The following is a 16,252-nucleotide window of genomic DNA, read 5'->3' as shown; positions in this document are numbered from 1 at the left end:
TTTTTCAAAAAGATGGGTCTTCAATGATCTGCGGAGGAAGCTTTCTATTTATTTCACATGAGCCTACCACTCATGGCTCACCTTGCCTCTTCATAGAACTAGATTTTATATATCACACCTAAAAAATAGATGCCGAAATGAAATACTCCTAAGCACATTCTCTAAAGTACAACTTAATTTAGGTGTACTTTATAGATTAAGCCTAAATTTCCACGCAGTACTCAAACAAGTTAAGTGCTCCTGTTTTCGAATTAAGATATTTATTTATTTTAAAAACTTATACCCTGCCTATAACCTAGGTGGTTTACAAAAATACATACCCAATAAAAACATAAAACATACAGCTGAAGACTTTCAAATTAAACATCAATACTGCTACACTTTCTACAAGTCCATTACATAGAAATACTCAAAAGAACGCTGCAACAAACAGGTGTGTCTTGAGTAATTTTCTAAAGTGCAGTCTATCTGCACATTAGCGCATCTGATCAGACAACTCAGGCCTAGCTGCACAAAACTCTAACGACCCTTTAATGACCCTCTAACGACAACATTTGCGACCGTTGCATGCATTATAGGCCTTTTTCTGAAGCCGCTAGCAGATAATGAAAACGGAATGCAAACCAGAAACTACCATTGAAATGTGGACAATTCGCTATGCACTAACCATACCGACGATTCTAACAAATCATTTAACGTGACAAATTTAGCGAGCTCTCAGACCTGTTGTTCAGGCCTCAGCTGTCATCTCCCCGCTCCCTCCTGCACCTTAAAAATGCAAGCTGGCATGTAAAAAAAAAAAGTTATATAAAAACGCAAACTGGTAGCTCCCCACTTCCCCCTGCACTAACCAAAACAAAAAAAAAATTTGAATAGTTCGGAAGGGGGCAAAGGCGCTCGTCAGGAGCGTCCTGTATGGGCGCCCTTTCCCCCTCCGAGATCGCCGCTGCTCCCCGCTTCAGCCGGTTTTAATAAAAACAAATCTCCACATTTTCTCATCCCCAGTCCCCCTCCCTTCCTGTGTTTCCTGTCCCTTGCTCCAGGGCTCCACCTCCCGCCATCCTCCACCTCCGCCCCCGTGCCCCGCCCCCCTTGGATCGTTGCCACCGCTCCCACCCTCCACCGGACCCCCCCTCCGCATTACCGTCCCGCGCAGCGCCTTTCACCTGTATGTGGAGGCACTGCACAGGATAAAACATCTGATCGACAATTGCTTCTTCCTTCTCCGACGTCAGTCTGTTGTTCCTGGGCCCGCCCTCCATTGACGTAAGTTACCTACATAGATAACTAACGTAGGTAACTTACGTCAATGGAGGGCGGGCCCAGGAACAACAGACTGACGTCGGAGGAGGGAGAAGCAATTGGTGATCAGATGTTTTATCCCATGCAGCACCTTCGCATACAGGTGAGAGGCGCTGCACGGGACGGTAATGCGGAGGGGTGGTCCGGTGGAGGGTGGGAGCGGCGGAGACTATCCCAGGGGGCGGGGCACGGGGGCAGAGGCGGAGGATGGCGGGAGGTGGAGCCCTGGAGCAAAGGACAGGAGACACAGGAAGGGAGCGGGGATGAGAAAATTTGGAGATTTGTTTTTATTAAAACCGGCTGAAGCGGGGAACAGCGGTGATCTCGGGGGGGGGGGGGGCAAGGGCGCCCATACAGGACGCTCCTGACTAGCGCCTTTGCCCCCTCCCGATCTATTTGGATTTTTTTTTTGTTTTGGTTAGTGCAGGGGGAAGTGGGGAGTCATGTGTTTGTGTTGTGGTTTTTTTTGGACGTTTGTGGCATGCGCAGAGCAGCCAGCATAATGCTTGGCTGCTCTGCGCATGATTTAGGGGCCGATTAACGACGGGGATTACGATTCATTGATACATTGTACTTCTCGATACCGCAACGAACATGTTTGACCTGTTTTTTTGGTGCATGCTTCGTTTTTTCAAAATCGTTAAGGACTTTAACGATTTAGATTTTTTTACGTTTGTTTGATGCATCTGGGCCTCATTCCTTAGGGAAACACCAGCAGTACTCTTGTGTCCGCATAATGAACTGAAATCACTGCATCTACAGATAAACATACTCACACCTTCCAAACGCAATGCAAACAGACAACATCTTTAAAATACTGCGGTGCTTGAGAATATATATATATATATATGCCTAATGGCCAATGAATATTTACTTAAGTCATCTTCTATATATATAAAAGGCAACCCCAACGTTCTATGAAGCCTCCAGCCGGAAGTGTGAAGCGCCAGAGATATCCGGTTTCCCCATGAGTGAAGGAAAACAGCACAGCACGAAATCCCTCTCTCTGTAACAGTGAAGGACTCAGAGGGGGGAGGGGAGAGAGACCCCCTCACTCTCTCGGTAATACAAACACAGCACAGCAGGAAACGTAACACTGAAGGACTGGACTCGGAGGGGGGAGGGGGGAGGGAGAGAGGGCAGAGGGCAGGGACACTCCCACATGCACACTCTGAAGAAAACCTTGCTAGCCCCCGTTTCATTTGCATCAGAAACGGGGCTTTTTTACTAGTATATACATATTTTTAAGAACTTCACTGCTTAAGATTTATATATAAAAATTTGGGTGAAATACCTATTCCCCAGATTCTATATAGCGCCACTTAATTTGCGAGTGCAAATGCTGTCGTATTCTGGATTTGGTATACAACTTAATTAGTTAACAAGCCAATCAGCACTGATAATTGCCAGTTAACAAGCAATTATTGAGAATAGTATTAATTAGAATTTACGTGCAAACCCATCTAAGTATATTCTATAACGTGATGCACACAAATTCTAAGTTGAAAAGGGGACATGGGCATGGAAAGGGTGGGTCATGGGCATTTCTAAAATCTATGCACATGGTTATAGAATACACCCAGTCCGTGTGTAATTTAGGAGTCTGCACTTGCACCAAGTTTTACTTGGCGTAATTGCCCGCGACTAAATTTAGTCACGCGGATGGGTACTCAGCGTATTCTATAACCTGTGTGGAAATTTAGGCTTATTCTATAAAGTACATACTTTATAGAATATGCCTAGGTGTATTTTTTGTGTTTTTTGGTGCTGATTTTTTTAGGCGTGATATATAGAATCTAGTTCTATACAACCCGATGAAGAGGCAAGGTGAGCCATGACTGGTAGGCTTATGTAATATGAGTCACCATTGAGGTGTCATGTGCTCTCTGTGGGTGTTGGGATATATTTTTGATATTAATGACATATACCATGTCATTTCATGTCACTGGCAAATGAATGTGAGCAGAAAGAAAGCGCAAATTTCATGTTTTTTTGTGCAGACTCTTTCAAACAGTGTGGACTCTGCAAAGAATGTGTTCTCTTTCTATAAGAGCATGCTTTCTTAGCAACATTTTTCCCATCACAACAAAATAAAAAAAACAAAAGAAAACAACAAAAGAACATTCCCAGAAACAACATGGGAAACAACATGAAATTACATTTTCTGGCTGCAAAACCCTAATGAATATGCAAGATTGATATCTTGAAGGTGAAACAATATACCGTAGAGAAGTGTATTGCTCTTTAAATTCTGACCAAAAACTGTAACCGATAGCATTATAAAACATTATAGGAATCATTTACTAAAAGCACATGCTACCCTCATTAATATGCATTGTCACAGGGCCCATCGCATAAAATAGGTGCTGCAGTAGATAACACATGATAATGACATTATAATGAGCTGTTAGTAAATGTGCCTGATCTATTAAAATCCATTTGCCATAGACACAGGCACTGAGAATAAAGAAATCAAATTCAAATAACAAATTGTGGGGTCCTTTTACTAAGGTGTGCCGAAAAATGGCCTGCGCTGTTGTAGACGCATGTATTGGACGCACACAGGTCCATTTTTCAGCACGCCTACAAAAAAGGCTTTTTTTTTCTCCTTTTGGCTGAAAATGGATGTGCGGCAAAATGAAAATTGGCCCGCGTCCATTTTGGGCCTGAGACCTTACCGCCACCCATTTATTTAGCAGTAAGGTCTCACGTGTTAACCAAGCAGTAATCGTCAGCGTGTGTACAATGCCGATTACTGCCCGGTTAGTGCTGCATGCCGGAAAATAAAATATACTTTCTGGCGCGTGTACTAGATGTGCGTAAAAAATTAAATTATCATTCGGGCCATGTGCTGAATTGGCACACGGGCACACGTAGGTGCCTACACGGCTTAGTAAAAGGACCCCTGTAAGTAATACATTTTTGTTAAACTTTATTTTTGTTATATATATACATATATCCAGCCCTTCCTGAACATGGGGGGGATCGTCGGGGGGGGGGGGGGGTTTGGTGGGTGCCACTAGGCCACCAGGGACCTCTTGCTGGGGGAGTTAGGGGGGGCTGGAGACCCACTGGATCTCCAGTCCTTCCTGAACCTGGGGGAAGATCGTCGGGGGGGACTGGAGGTCCAGTGGATCTTCAGCCCCCCTGTCACTAGGGGGGGGGGCGGTTTGGTTGGTCACCACTAGGCCACCAGGGACCTTTTGCTGGGGGAGTTAGGGGGGGCTGGAGGCCTCCAGCCTGCTGTCGCTGGCAGGTTTGCAGTTGGGGGGAATGGGGGCCTGCCAGCATGCAAATGCATGCTGGACAGGGCTCACCATTCTTTCCCAATTATCTGCAAACCCTAACGCCAGCTCGGAGCTAGCGTAGGGTTTGCCACGGCCAGCGACCCAATCTTTGGCGCGCTGGCCGCTGATCATTGGGGATGAATATGTTTAGTCCTGTTTAGCATGCATTTGCATGCTAGTTGCGTTCAGAGCCCTCGAGCGCGTTGTTTCACATGCTCGAGGGCTCTGATCATGGAGTGTTAGGAAATGCTGGTGCTAGTATGGCGCTAACAGCCTCTAGCGCCGGCGTTTGCTTCTGATCATCCCCTTGTCAGCGTCTAACTGGATGTTTAGCACTTAAGTTTGACCGCATAAATAGCAGTCCTATTTTTAACTACTAACAACCAGCTGAATATCAGCATAACCAGTTAACTCTTTGGCGACCAAAACCCCCAGATATTCAATGCTGGCGGCCAGATGTGGCCTAGCATTGAACATCTGGATTTAATGCTGGCGTCGAACAGCAAAAGCACTGCATATTGCTGGCTGAATATTGGATCCTATATTATTATTACTTCTCCTTAGCTGAAAAATACTGCATGATAATGGAATGCCATGGTTGACATAAGCTACATCCTAAAATGAGAAATGTGTGCTTGAGCTGTTCTTAAAGTTACTTTTGTTCTGAGCTGAGAAATGCAAAACATGTTTGCCACTACACAATCTGCTCATAGTTCTCATTTCCTGTGTTTGTATTTCGGAAACCTCTGCTAACCTGTATGTGTGAAAACAGAGCTGCTGTGGCTTTGTTTCAAGCTTTTGTTCACCATGAAGTCTTACCTGAACTTTAATATTAACTTGAGAATTGGGGTGCTGAAAACCCTTTTTGATTTCTACATCATGAGAGCCAGTGCTGTTTGCAGTTCACCAGGTGGTGCCAGGTCACCACTCCAAGTGTCAGCACACATGGTAAAACAATTCTACCAATCAACAACCACATAGGCGGTCGGTGGCCCAACTGTTTGGGGAGGCTAAAGGGGGTGGGGTTAGGGGTGGGGCCAGGGGTGGAGCTTAAATCCATAATTGTCTGATAACACACAGAAAAAAATAAATAAATAAAAATAAAAGTCACAATTAATACCTTTTATTAAATTTAGATATTAGATATGTATCATATGTCAAAGAATAAAGTGGTTGCTCAAGGCATATTCTAAGCACAATCGCTCAACTGCAAAACACTATGCACAACTTTGTGCAAAAACACACTCAGAACCTTACTGTACCATAAATATTACACTGGGCAGAACCTAATACACCAATATACCACCCATACGGAAAATGCAGACCGTCAACTATATGAAACAAGGGATCATATCATCACAATTCTCATGTAGAGCCACAAAACACCCTAATTCATGTTTAATGTGGGATAAAATGCCATAAATAAGTAAATAAATATAAACTTTTAATGTTGAGCACCTGATTCTCAAAGTGGACATATTCCAAACACTATAATGAAAATAAAATGATCTTTTCTACCTTTGTTGTCTGGTTGTCCGATTCTGCTGCTATCTGTTCTCAGTGCAGGTCAGGGAGTCATCCTCCTTAAATATCTGCCTGGCAACCCAGCTAACCCCCCCTCCCCCTGCTCTTCCAGCAGTAAGGTAAACAAACCATAAACCAATTTCTACAATTGGTTACACAAGGCTAGAGGGCTTTCACTGCAGCTCCTGCTGTGAGGATGGAGGTAAATCAACAATTTAAACCTCTCAGAGCACAGCAGGGGAGGCTTAGCCTGTCCAAGCCTCTTATACCGGGCGCCTATGAACAACCATACAAATCATCTTACAAAAGCACGCTCGTGCATTATAGACCCCTAGGGAATATGATCAGAGTTAATCACACCCAAATATTGCAAAGGATTGCCTGACAAAACAAAAAAACCCTCAGGAAACCAAAACTCTTAAAAAAAAACAAACCAAAAATTTAAAGCAGTGTTATTTGAACTTCTAAAAAATTTATAAGTAAACACGTGAAAAAGTGCATGCAGTGAGCTTGTATCCAACGTTTAAAATGGATGTCAATGTCTTAACTGAAGAGACAATCCAAAGGATCATGAGCCTTCTTTTAAATATCCAAATGGTTTTAATAAGCATCCAATAACTAATTTAGAATTCTTGAAGGGTTCTGACAAAGGGAAGTGACATTCATGGGAACTGGGATAAGAACATAAGAATAGTCATACTGGGTCAGACCAATGGGCCATCTAGCCCAGTATCCTTCCAACAGTGGCCAATCTAGGTCATAAGTACCTGGCAGAAACCCAAGTAGTAGCAACATTTATGCTACCAATCCCAGGGCAAGCAGTGGCTTCCCCCATTTCTATCTCAATAACAAGACTATGGACTTTTCCTCCAGGAACTTATCCAAACCTTTTTTAAACTCAGATACGCTAATTTCTGTTACCACATCCTCTGGCAATGAGCATCACTGTTCTCTGAGTGAAAAAAATATTTCCTCCTATTTGTTTTAAAAGTATTTATATATAATTTCATTGAGTTCCCTGGTCTTTGTACTTTTGGAACGAGTGAAAAATCGATTTACTTCTACTCATTTTACACTGCTCAGGATTTTGTAGACCTCAATCATATCTCCCCTCATCCATCTCTTTTCCAAGTTGAAGAGCCCTAACCTCTTTAGCCTTTGTTCATATGAGAGGAGTTCTATCCCCTTTATCATTTTGGTCGCGCTTCCCCTGTTTGCAAAGCCGTGCGGCAATGCCGACACAGCCCATTCAAAGTGAATGGGCTTTGTCGACATTTCCGCACCACCAGCCTCTAATGCAGCTTTGTAAACGGGGGGGGGGGGGGGGGGGGGGGGGGAGTAAGTGACTGAAAAGTATTATAAGGGTTCTCTTCAAGAACAGCAGCCAAATATCTAATAAACAGTGGAAAAAGGGGTGCGTCCTTGCTGATCAGCAGTGACCAGTTTAGGTAGAGCAGAAGTTGGTATATACCACTTGGTTTTGATGCATCTAGAGCACTGGTAGCATAACCCATAATAGTGTATTGGTCAATCAGAACTATACCAAGTTATTCCATTCTAGAGGAACTATATCAAATAGTATTGAAAAGCATAGTAACTGATGGCCTTCCTGTTACTAAGCAACAAAAGAATGGATCATATGTTCTAGTAGGGTTCGATGATTCTGATTAATCTAAGAATTTCAGCATATTGTTTTGCTATTTTCTTAATGCAAGCTATGTATGTGTGTGTTGATTTGCACAGCAATTTGATGATATTCACGTGGTAATTCTACATAAAGAAGAAGGAGCCGGTCTTGGATTTAGTCTCGCTGGAGGAGTCGATCTGGAAAGCAAAGCTACCACTGTAAGCACCAGTGCGGGCCAGGTTTGGGAGAAACTGATTGGCTTTACTTTGTGCATGCAGTTTTCAAAAACAGGGGGCAGGTTGTATTATTTTCTTACTAGTAAAAAAACCCCGTTTCTGATGCAAATGAAACGGGGGCTAGCAAGGTTTTCTTCAGAGTGTGCATATGGGAGTGTGTGTGTCCCTGCCCTCTGCCCTCTGCCCTCTGCCCTCTGCCCTCTCTCCCTCCCCCTCCCCCCTCCGAGTCCAGTCCTTCAGTGTTGTTTCCTGCTGTTCTGTGTTTTTATTACAGAGAGAGTGACGGCATCTCTCTCCCCTCCCCCCTCTGAGTCCTTCACAGTTTTGTGGGATTTCCTGCTGTGCTGTTTTCCTTCACTCATGGGGAAACCGGATATCTCTGGCGTTTCACACTTCCGGCTGGAGGCTTCAGTGGTGCCTTTTATATATATAGATAATTTTTCACTTATTTTGGATACATTGTTTACCAAAACAGAAATTTTTGTAGGGGTAAAACTTTTTCTTGTGTACAAATTTTGATAGTTTTATCAGTGATGGACTTGAACTTGAATTAAGGAGGACAGACCAAGCCCTATTTTTAAAATTTAATTTCTAAAACTTCTAAATGGATGGATATTCTTTGTCCTGCGGTAAAAGTTCAGGGAATACTGGATCTGACTGAATTTCAAAGTGCAGTTCTGTAGCTTTTACTTATATTGAGTTGTAGGATGCCTGGTCTGGAGATTTGCAAGAACTCCCTTAGCATTTTAACATTTCTCCAGAAATATACTTGAATACCTCCCTTAATAGTAACCACAATTATATTTTATAAATTTTTGTTACATTTGTACCCCACACTTTCCCACTCATGGCAGGCTCAATGTGGCTTACATGGGGCAATGGAGGGTTAAGTGACTTGCCCAGAGTCACAAGGAGCTGCCTGTGCCTGAAGTGGGAATTGAACTCAGTTCCTCAGGACCAAAGTCCACCACCCTAACCACTAGGCCATTTACCTTTTTAATTTCCACTTATAATATATTATTTATGTTTAACAATTTCCCATCACCATATCATATCCATCTTTCCTTCAACAGTCACACTATGTCCAATCATTCCATACTCCTTCAATTATACTCATTCATCATATACAATCTTATTCAATCCTTTATAATATTTATCTATGATACCAAATCGTACAGGGTTGACAGAGATAAAAGTCCAACACCTTGTTATCTCGTTCTCTAACAATTTTTCAACAATAAGATATATCAACATTGAATTCTCTATGTTCCGTGAAAGATGTTGAACCACTTGCTGTGGTGTGTTATCCAAAACTTTTCTTCTTTTATACATGCGCTCTCAGCTCATGTCCATATGATCTCATAATGATCCGCAGTCCTTAGTCATTAGACTCAATGATTCAAATGTCTTTCGGATCTGCTGAGTAGCTCCTAAAACTGTAACCACACCCCGCTATCGCGGATAGCAAATTCCTCCAAATTGTTATTAAACTTTCCTTTGATTCGTCAGTCCCATGCAGCATTGGTATCCAAGGTACCACCAACAACTTTCCATGTGTTCTTAAGCTCTCAGTTGGTCAATTTAACATCTTCTTCCAGCACCGTCAAACCCAACGCACTCGGCGCGTTTCACCCGAAGGCGTCATCAGGGGTTTAACTGCGAGGAAAATAGATTTGATACATGGGATTGTATCTATTCTAACTAAACAATGCTACATGTTACACATTCTCAAAGTTACTCAACATCTTTATACATAAATTGTACCTTCAAGATTATATCGGCTGCTCCCGCAGGTCAGACCCCACTCAGGAGTCATAGAGTAATGGCACTGCTGCTGTGAAACGCCAGCGCTTGCGCTCATCCTGATTAAATACGTATCCGGGGCTAGTTCTTCCATGCTAACTCCAAGCACAGTACCGTGTACTATCCGCAAATTTAACATGACACTTATGACAGTAAACTCTCCAGTGGTTGCCACATTAAATTTGCAGCTACCACATGATCAAGTCCTGTTTCCAGACACAAGTACTGCAAGTTTTACTGCTGCTTAGTAAAAGGGCCCCCAAGTTTTTGATTCTGAGCCCACTTTCTGCTTCTTAAGTTGAACAAGGTTTGACTCAACTGGAGGTAGCGTTCACAGCCACTGTGAAGGGAGAGTCTGCCTTGTCCGACATGATCCCCTGGATTCTATAAACTTGCTTGTCCAACTTTACACTTAGCACTGAAATTTGCATATGAAAGTTAGTTTAATAAAGAGCTGATAATTGGTGTAAATGAGCAATAATAGGCTACAATTGGCCTTAATTGCCACCAATTAGCTCAATTGCTCTTAGTCAGTGTTCTTCAATCTATGCACGCAAAATTCTATCAAGTGCACCTAGCAGAGGGTGTGGCCATGGAAGGGGCTTGGGCAGGTCAGTGGTTTACCTTATAGAATACTAGCTTATACATGCCTAACTGCCTTCAATTAGGCGCGCCTACTTCCCCCAGCCTTTGACATGGCGTAAGTGTTCACGCCTAAAATTAAACACATATATGCAGACTTGCACTAGTATTCTATAATGGCAATTGCATGCACAATTGGCATTATAGAATTTGCATTTAGGGGTGACTTTTATAAATCACATCTAAAAAATCAGCGTGGAAAAACCCTGCTTAATCTCTATTATATAAGTCCTGCCTAAAGTTAGGCACGGTTTGTACAATAGTGCTTAAGCACAGGGGTTGTGCATAAATTTAGGTACGTCCATTTGCACCAGCAGGGGCCTAAATGTACATGTGGAACCCGCTTATTCTATAATTGTGCATGTAATTGAAATCCACCCCCACACTCTGCCCTGAAATGACCCTCCCATTTCCATGCCACCTTTTCCAGGACACGTGTAAAATTTAGGTGCGGATCACTTGCCAAACTTTTTGCATGTACATGTTAATTGAGTTCAATAAGCACCAATAATTGCTTGTTAAAAAGCCAATTATTGGCACTAATTGGCTCATTATTCAATTAAATTGTGCACACAAATTGGGCACATGCCCAAATTTGCATGCACAATTTTTAGCGACTTTTATAGAATTCAGGGGATAGTGTGCTGTATCCCGGTGCCTAAATTTAGGTGGCCTTTCTTGACTCTACCCCTATATTTGCACCAGGCTCAAAAGGGAAATGCAAGCGATATGTCTCTGTTGAGCACCAACGTTCTTTCTAAGCTGCGTGGAAGTCTGCCTATTTCCTACCATCCGTGCTGCAATTTCATGGAGCAAGCAGGTTCCCTGGGAGTCCCAAAGAACCTGCTTGTCTCGTACAATTGAAATCACAAGATTGGAGCACCATTTCCAACAGCAAGAACACTTTGGCAGTGGATTTCTGTGCTGTTGAAAGGGAATGCTGTTGAAGGTTGGTGTTGATGCTGGCAATCTGGAGAGAAGTGAAGGAGTGGGGGAAGGAGGGATAAGGAGGAAGAATGCTGTTAGCTGCACAAAATGAGAAAAAGACCTTAGTAAATCTGGCCCATAGAAGCTTTGTGAGACACTCTTCATGAACAATCATAGAGTCTACTCAGAGTGTCTCACAAAGCTTCTATGGGCCAGATTTACTAAGGTCTTTTTCTCATTTTGTGTGAGTGGGCAAAATGCTTAGGCCCCGATGCTCAGTGGCGATCCTGGGTCGGTTGCCACCCGGGGCGGATCGCCGCTGCGTACCCCCCCCCCCCCCAGGATGCAGCGGCGTCCATCCCCCCCAGGGTGCAGCAAGACACCCCCCCGCCCGGTGCAATGACACCCCCCTCCCCGGTGCATCAAGCCCCCCCCCCCCGGCGCAATGATACCCCCCCTCCCCCCGGGTGCATTCTTGGCTGCTGGAGGGTGCAGAGAGCAGCCGCGCGCCTGTTGGCTCCACTGGCTCCCTGCTTCCTCTGTCCCGGAACAGGAAGTAACCTGTTCCGGGGCAGAGGGAGCAGGGAACCAGCAGAGCCGAGAGGCACGCAGCTGCTCTTTGCACCCTTCAGCAGCGTGCACCCAGGGCAGATTGCCCCGCCCTTCCTACGCCACTACCGATGCTCAAAATTAATCGTGGGTGCTAGAGGCCATTAGTGCTGTAATTACTTGTGCAGAATGTGTAGGGGAGCAATGCAAGTAGCATGCTATTGTAGTCAAGCCCATGTCAATGAGGTCATTTTATATTCCTCCCCAAAAAAAGAGCGCCTGAAACAAAACTGCCTTACTGCTGCAAAAAATAACGCTAGGTAAGAGCAGGCGTTAGGCTGTTGGAAAAGAGGATTTCTCATGATTCTCATGCTTCTCTCATGAATCTTTCTGCAAAATCTGCTGGTTTTGATTGCTTTTGGAAGCAGAAGGAAGCCTGCGCAAGCCTTTAAGCGATGGTCGTGAGAAACAGTAGACTCATGCGAAAGCACGCATTGGTGTCTGTTTCTTGCATCTAAATTTAAAGCATCCATGCTAAAAAAAAAATTAAAAATACCCAAAGTGAAAACATACATTGGTGTCTGTTTCCTGCATCTAAAAATAAGCATCCAAGTTTTAAAGAATTAAAAACGTTTTATTTAGGCCGCAGAAAACAGACGCCAATGTGTACTTCACATTTGGGTTTTACCAGGCGCATGTGCACTGGAGCCGAGCTTACCACGGAACTCTTCTGCGCATACACCAATCACAGTCTTCCCGCGCCAAAGCACAATCCTTCTGCCGAACTCCCTAATGCTCAGTGCTATGAGTGTGCCTACATTTGCATCTCATTAGCGTTGAGCATTAGGCCCTTGTTCTTCTGTGCTGTTCCAGCGATATTTTTACAGCACTATTCAGAACAGCACTGGAGTTTTGAGCATCGGGCCTTAGTAAATCAGTCCATCAGGCGCTGAGGTGAAATATTTACATTTCTTATACACCAAAAAGATGAACTGAAACTTATGCACTGGTAATGACAAACCATTCTTTCCCAAATACTGAGCAGGTTCACAGGGTGTTTCCTAATGGCCTTGCTTCTCTGGAAGGAACAATTCAGAAAGGAGATGAGATCTTATCGATCAATGGGAAGTCTCTCAAAGGTGCCACTCATAAGGAAGCACTGGCAGTTCTGCGCCATGCTCGACATCCAAAGCAAGCAGTTGTGGTCATTAGAAAGTTAAGGAGGGAGAAGGGGGCCTCAGCACGTCAACTGATTCAACTTCTTCCACAGTAACCGATGTCTCAACAGCTTCAAGTGAGTAATTCATTCATTCATTCCCACTGTGGTTTTATATATTGTGAGCATTAAAAGAAAGTCCTGTGTTTGGAAGTATAGACTAGTGATACAGTATAAATTCAATTTTAAACCTTTTATATAAAAAAATTGAGATTGAAAAATATCAGAAGCTTTCTGGACGTGGCAGTGGCGTAGCCACAGGTGGGCCAGGGCCCACCCACTTAGGGCTTAGGCCCACCCAAGAGTAGCACACATTTATCAGTAGCTTGATGGGGATCTCAAGCTCCGCCAGCTGAAGACTTCCGCCTAATGATAATAAAAACGCTACTCTCAACGATACCAGAACCTGCACATGCTCAGTTTTCAGCGCATGCCTTCTGCAGACTGCCAAGGTGGAAAGAAGCGTTTTCCTGCCAGCTTAGATAATTTTTTTTTTTGGGGGGGGGGGGGGGGGGGGGAAGAACACTTGGTGCCCACCCACTTCTTGCCTAGGCCCACCCAAATCTGTTGTCTGGCTACGCCCCTGGTACATGGGAAGTTATTTGAAACGATATCAGATCTTGCTGCTGCGGAACCTTGTACTTACAAATCCTTTCCTCTTCTAAATGGCTTTCCCTTATTCCTGAGTATTCAGCCCTGACTTGAACAGTAGATGATTTGGAATGGTACTATATAAATACTAGGAAAGAAGGCCCGTTTCTCAGAGCAATGAAACGGGCGCTAGCTTTTGGGGGGGGGTGGGGTAACTCACATACGGAGAACAGTGGCGATTTTCCTGGGCCGCCCCGTGGCTCATCGCGGTTGTAGCTGGTTCGTGCGCCGCCGCTGTTGTTAGCATTGTTGTAGCTCTGTGTGGGTGGCGATTTTCCTGGGCCACCTTCGACGTCATCGCGTTTTGACGCGAGGGTGGAACATAGGTACAGTAATAAAACTCACCCTCAACGTATTCTCCGCCTTCGATGTCATGACGTTTGACGCAAGGGCAGGGCCCGGTGGCTTCACCACCACGAACCTTTGAACCTGAAGTCAGTGTCTTGGCTTCACTGACGTCAGTGTCCTCAGAACGTTGAGGGTGAGTTTTATTATAGTAGATGTGAAATAAATAAATATCAGATACAATATGTAATAGGATTGAATAGGGAGAGCTCCTTTCATGACCTGCACTACCTACACACAGGGTTGATAATAAGGTGCACCCAGAGACAGAATAACGATTGCACCCGGGCAGAACATAAACTGTTCCAAAAATATCTGTTACAACAGCACACCAGCAGATGTTGTTGTACTTTTTAGAGGTACAGAGTGACTCTTACGAAACAGCAGGTCTCAGCAGCAGCGTTTCTCTTGGGAGTGTGCATGGGACAGGGTGAATTCCGGTGTAGATAGGATGAAGCCGCAGAGTGATACTGAACTGATGCAGAACAGTGTGGGGAACTTAATCTTAAATTTTCATTCTACTTTTATGAGAGAAGTTTATTGGGTAGGTTTTAAATAGTATTAATACCGTTTTAAATGTATTAATCAAGAAAACAGTTCACTGGAAATGACAACTAATTGAAAGAAATACAAACAGAATGAAAAAAGAAACAGTTAATTCAATTAGGTGCCTTTTTACAAAGGCGTGGTAGGCTCTGCGCGCATGCAGCGCACGCCAAAACGAGACTACTGCCAGGCTAGTGCGCCCTCCTGGCAGTAATTTTGGATTTGGCACACGCCCATGCCACCAGGACAAATTATATCTTATATTTCCTACTGTGCGTGGTGTTTCTGGTGTTAATCGGCAGTTGGTGCTGCAACTGGTCATCGCGTGTGTAGTGTGTGAGCCCTTACTGCTAGATCCGTGGGTGGCGTTAAGGGCTCAGGCCGTAAATATTTTACCGTAGTGCCTTTTCCCGGCCCATTGAAAAAAAGCCCTTTTTCCCAGACGTGGTAAAAACCGGTCCGGTGTGTGCCAAAAACATGTGCCCACCCTACCACAGGCCACTTTTTGCTGCGGCTTAGTAAAAGGACCCCTTAATGTCCCATCAAGCTCATTTATAAAGATGAGGACAACAAGACAAAAGAAGAACTAAAAAATAAAGTTACATTTGGGGAAGCACTACAACTACCTATAGTACAGAGAGCCTTAATAATGATGATCGAAATCACACAGGGCTGTGTCAGCTGATTCTGGAGGTGGATAACTAATAGGTTTTCTTCTGAAAAGAAATTATGAACTGGGATGGATCAAATAAGTGTTGCCATGGAAAATCAAACATTTGCAAAGAAATCTGAAACATTTGGGTACTGTTGTGTACTACTTTTAACCTCAAACCCAAGAGAAAAATCTTTTATGCTTTTTCTGTATAGTCCTAGCTGGCGGTGGTTGGTGACCCTGCCAGTCAAAATGTACAGCGGCGGCGGTGAGGCAGTGGCGGTGGAGGGGGTGGCGGCGGGGCAGCAACCAAAATATGCCCCCCCCCACCTAGGGATCTGGCCCCCTCCCACCTCGAGGTCTGGCTATGCCCCTGTGCCTAACACAGTTTAAGTTCTTGCTCCTGCATCACAACATCCACATCAGTGCTGCCTTTACCTTCTCTCCCCTCCCCTCCAAAAGATTTTCTCGCCACGACTCAACCAGGATGAGAATGAAAGGAAACTGAGGGAAACGTCTTGAGAGTTCCCAAATACCCTAAGTTCTACAGAACGCAAAATCGAGAACAAATACGTGTAGCAGTTAAAAAAAAAAATCAAAACAAGAACAGAACAGGGTAAGTTAGACCAGGAGACATTCACTAAGTACAGAATAATAAAGGCACAAACATGAAATTTAAAAAAAAAAAAAAAGAAAGAGATGTTATGCATAGTCACAGCGATCTTCAAAGCTTCCACTCATGTGATATTAATGAAAACAAATTCAGTGTTCGTGCTTTCATCTTGCCTTCCACAGAATACTGCAACTCTACTTCCCTGAGGCAGACAGAAAATACTGTGCTAATTTACCAGAAATAGGATTGTTTAAAAGAATAACAAAACTCAAGAGTGCTTAGGCAGATCCGATACTTTGAAGTTGTCCATCTCTCCCAGTGCAGTTATGAGT

General features: G+C 43.9%; 1 protein-coding gene across 1 annotated transcript in view; it reads left to right on the top strand.

Annotated features, from left to right (window-relative positions):
* Positions 1-16,252, top strand: part of IL16 (interleukin 16) — a 140,766-nt gene that overhangs the window by 104,342 nt on the left and 20,172 nt on the right. The window contains 3 exon segments of the mRNA XM_030192022.1: positions 7,857-7,958; positions 12,943-13,105; positions 13,108-13,191. Coding sequence (XP_030047882.1) covers positions 7,857-7,958; positions 12,943-13,105; positions 13,108-13,191 — 349 coding nt within the window.

This window comes from Microcaecilia unicolor, chromosome 1 (genome assembly GCF_901765095.1).
Source record: "Microcaecilia unicolor chromosome 1, aMicUni1.1, whole genome shotgun sequence".
NCBI classification, from domain to species: Eukaryota; Metazoa; Chordata; class Amphibia; order Gymnophiona; family Siphonopidae; genus Microcaecilia; species Microcaecilia unicolor.
Note: the sequence above shows the minus strand (reverse complement) of the source record. Positions and strands in the feature narration are given on the sequence as shown.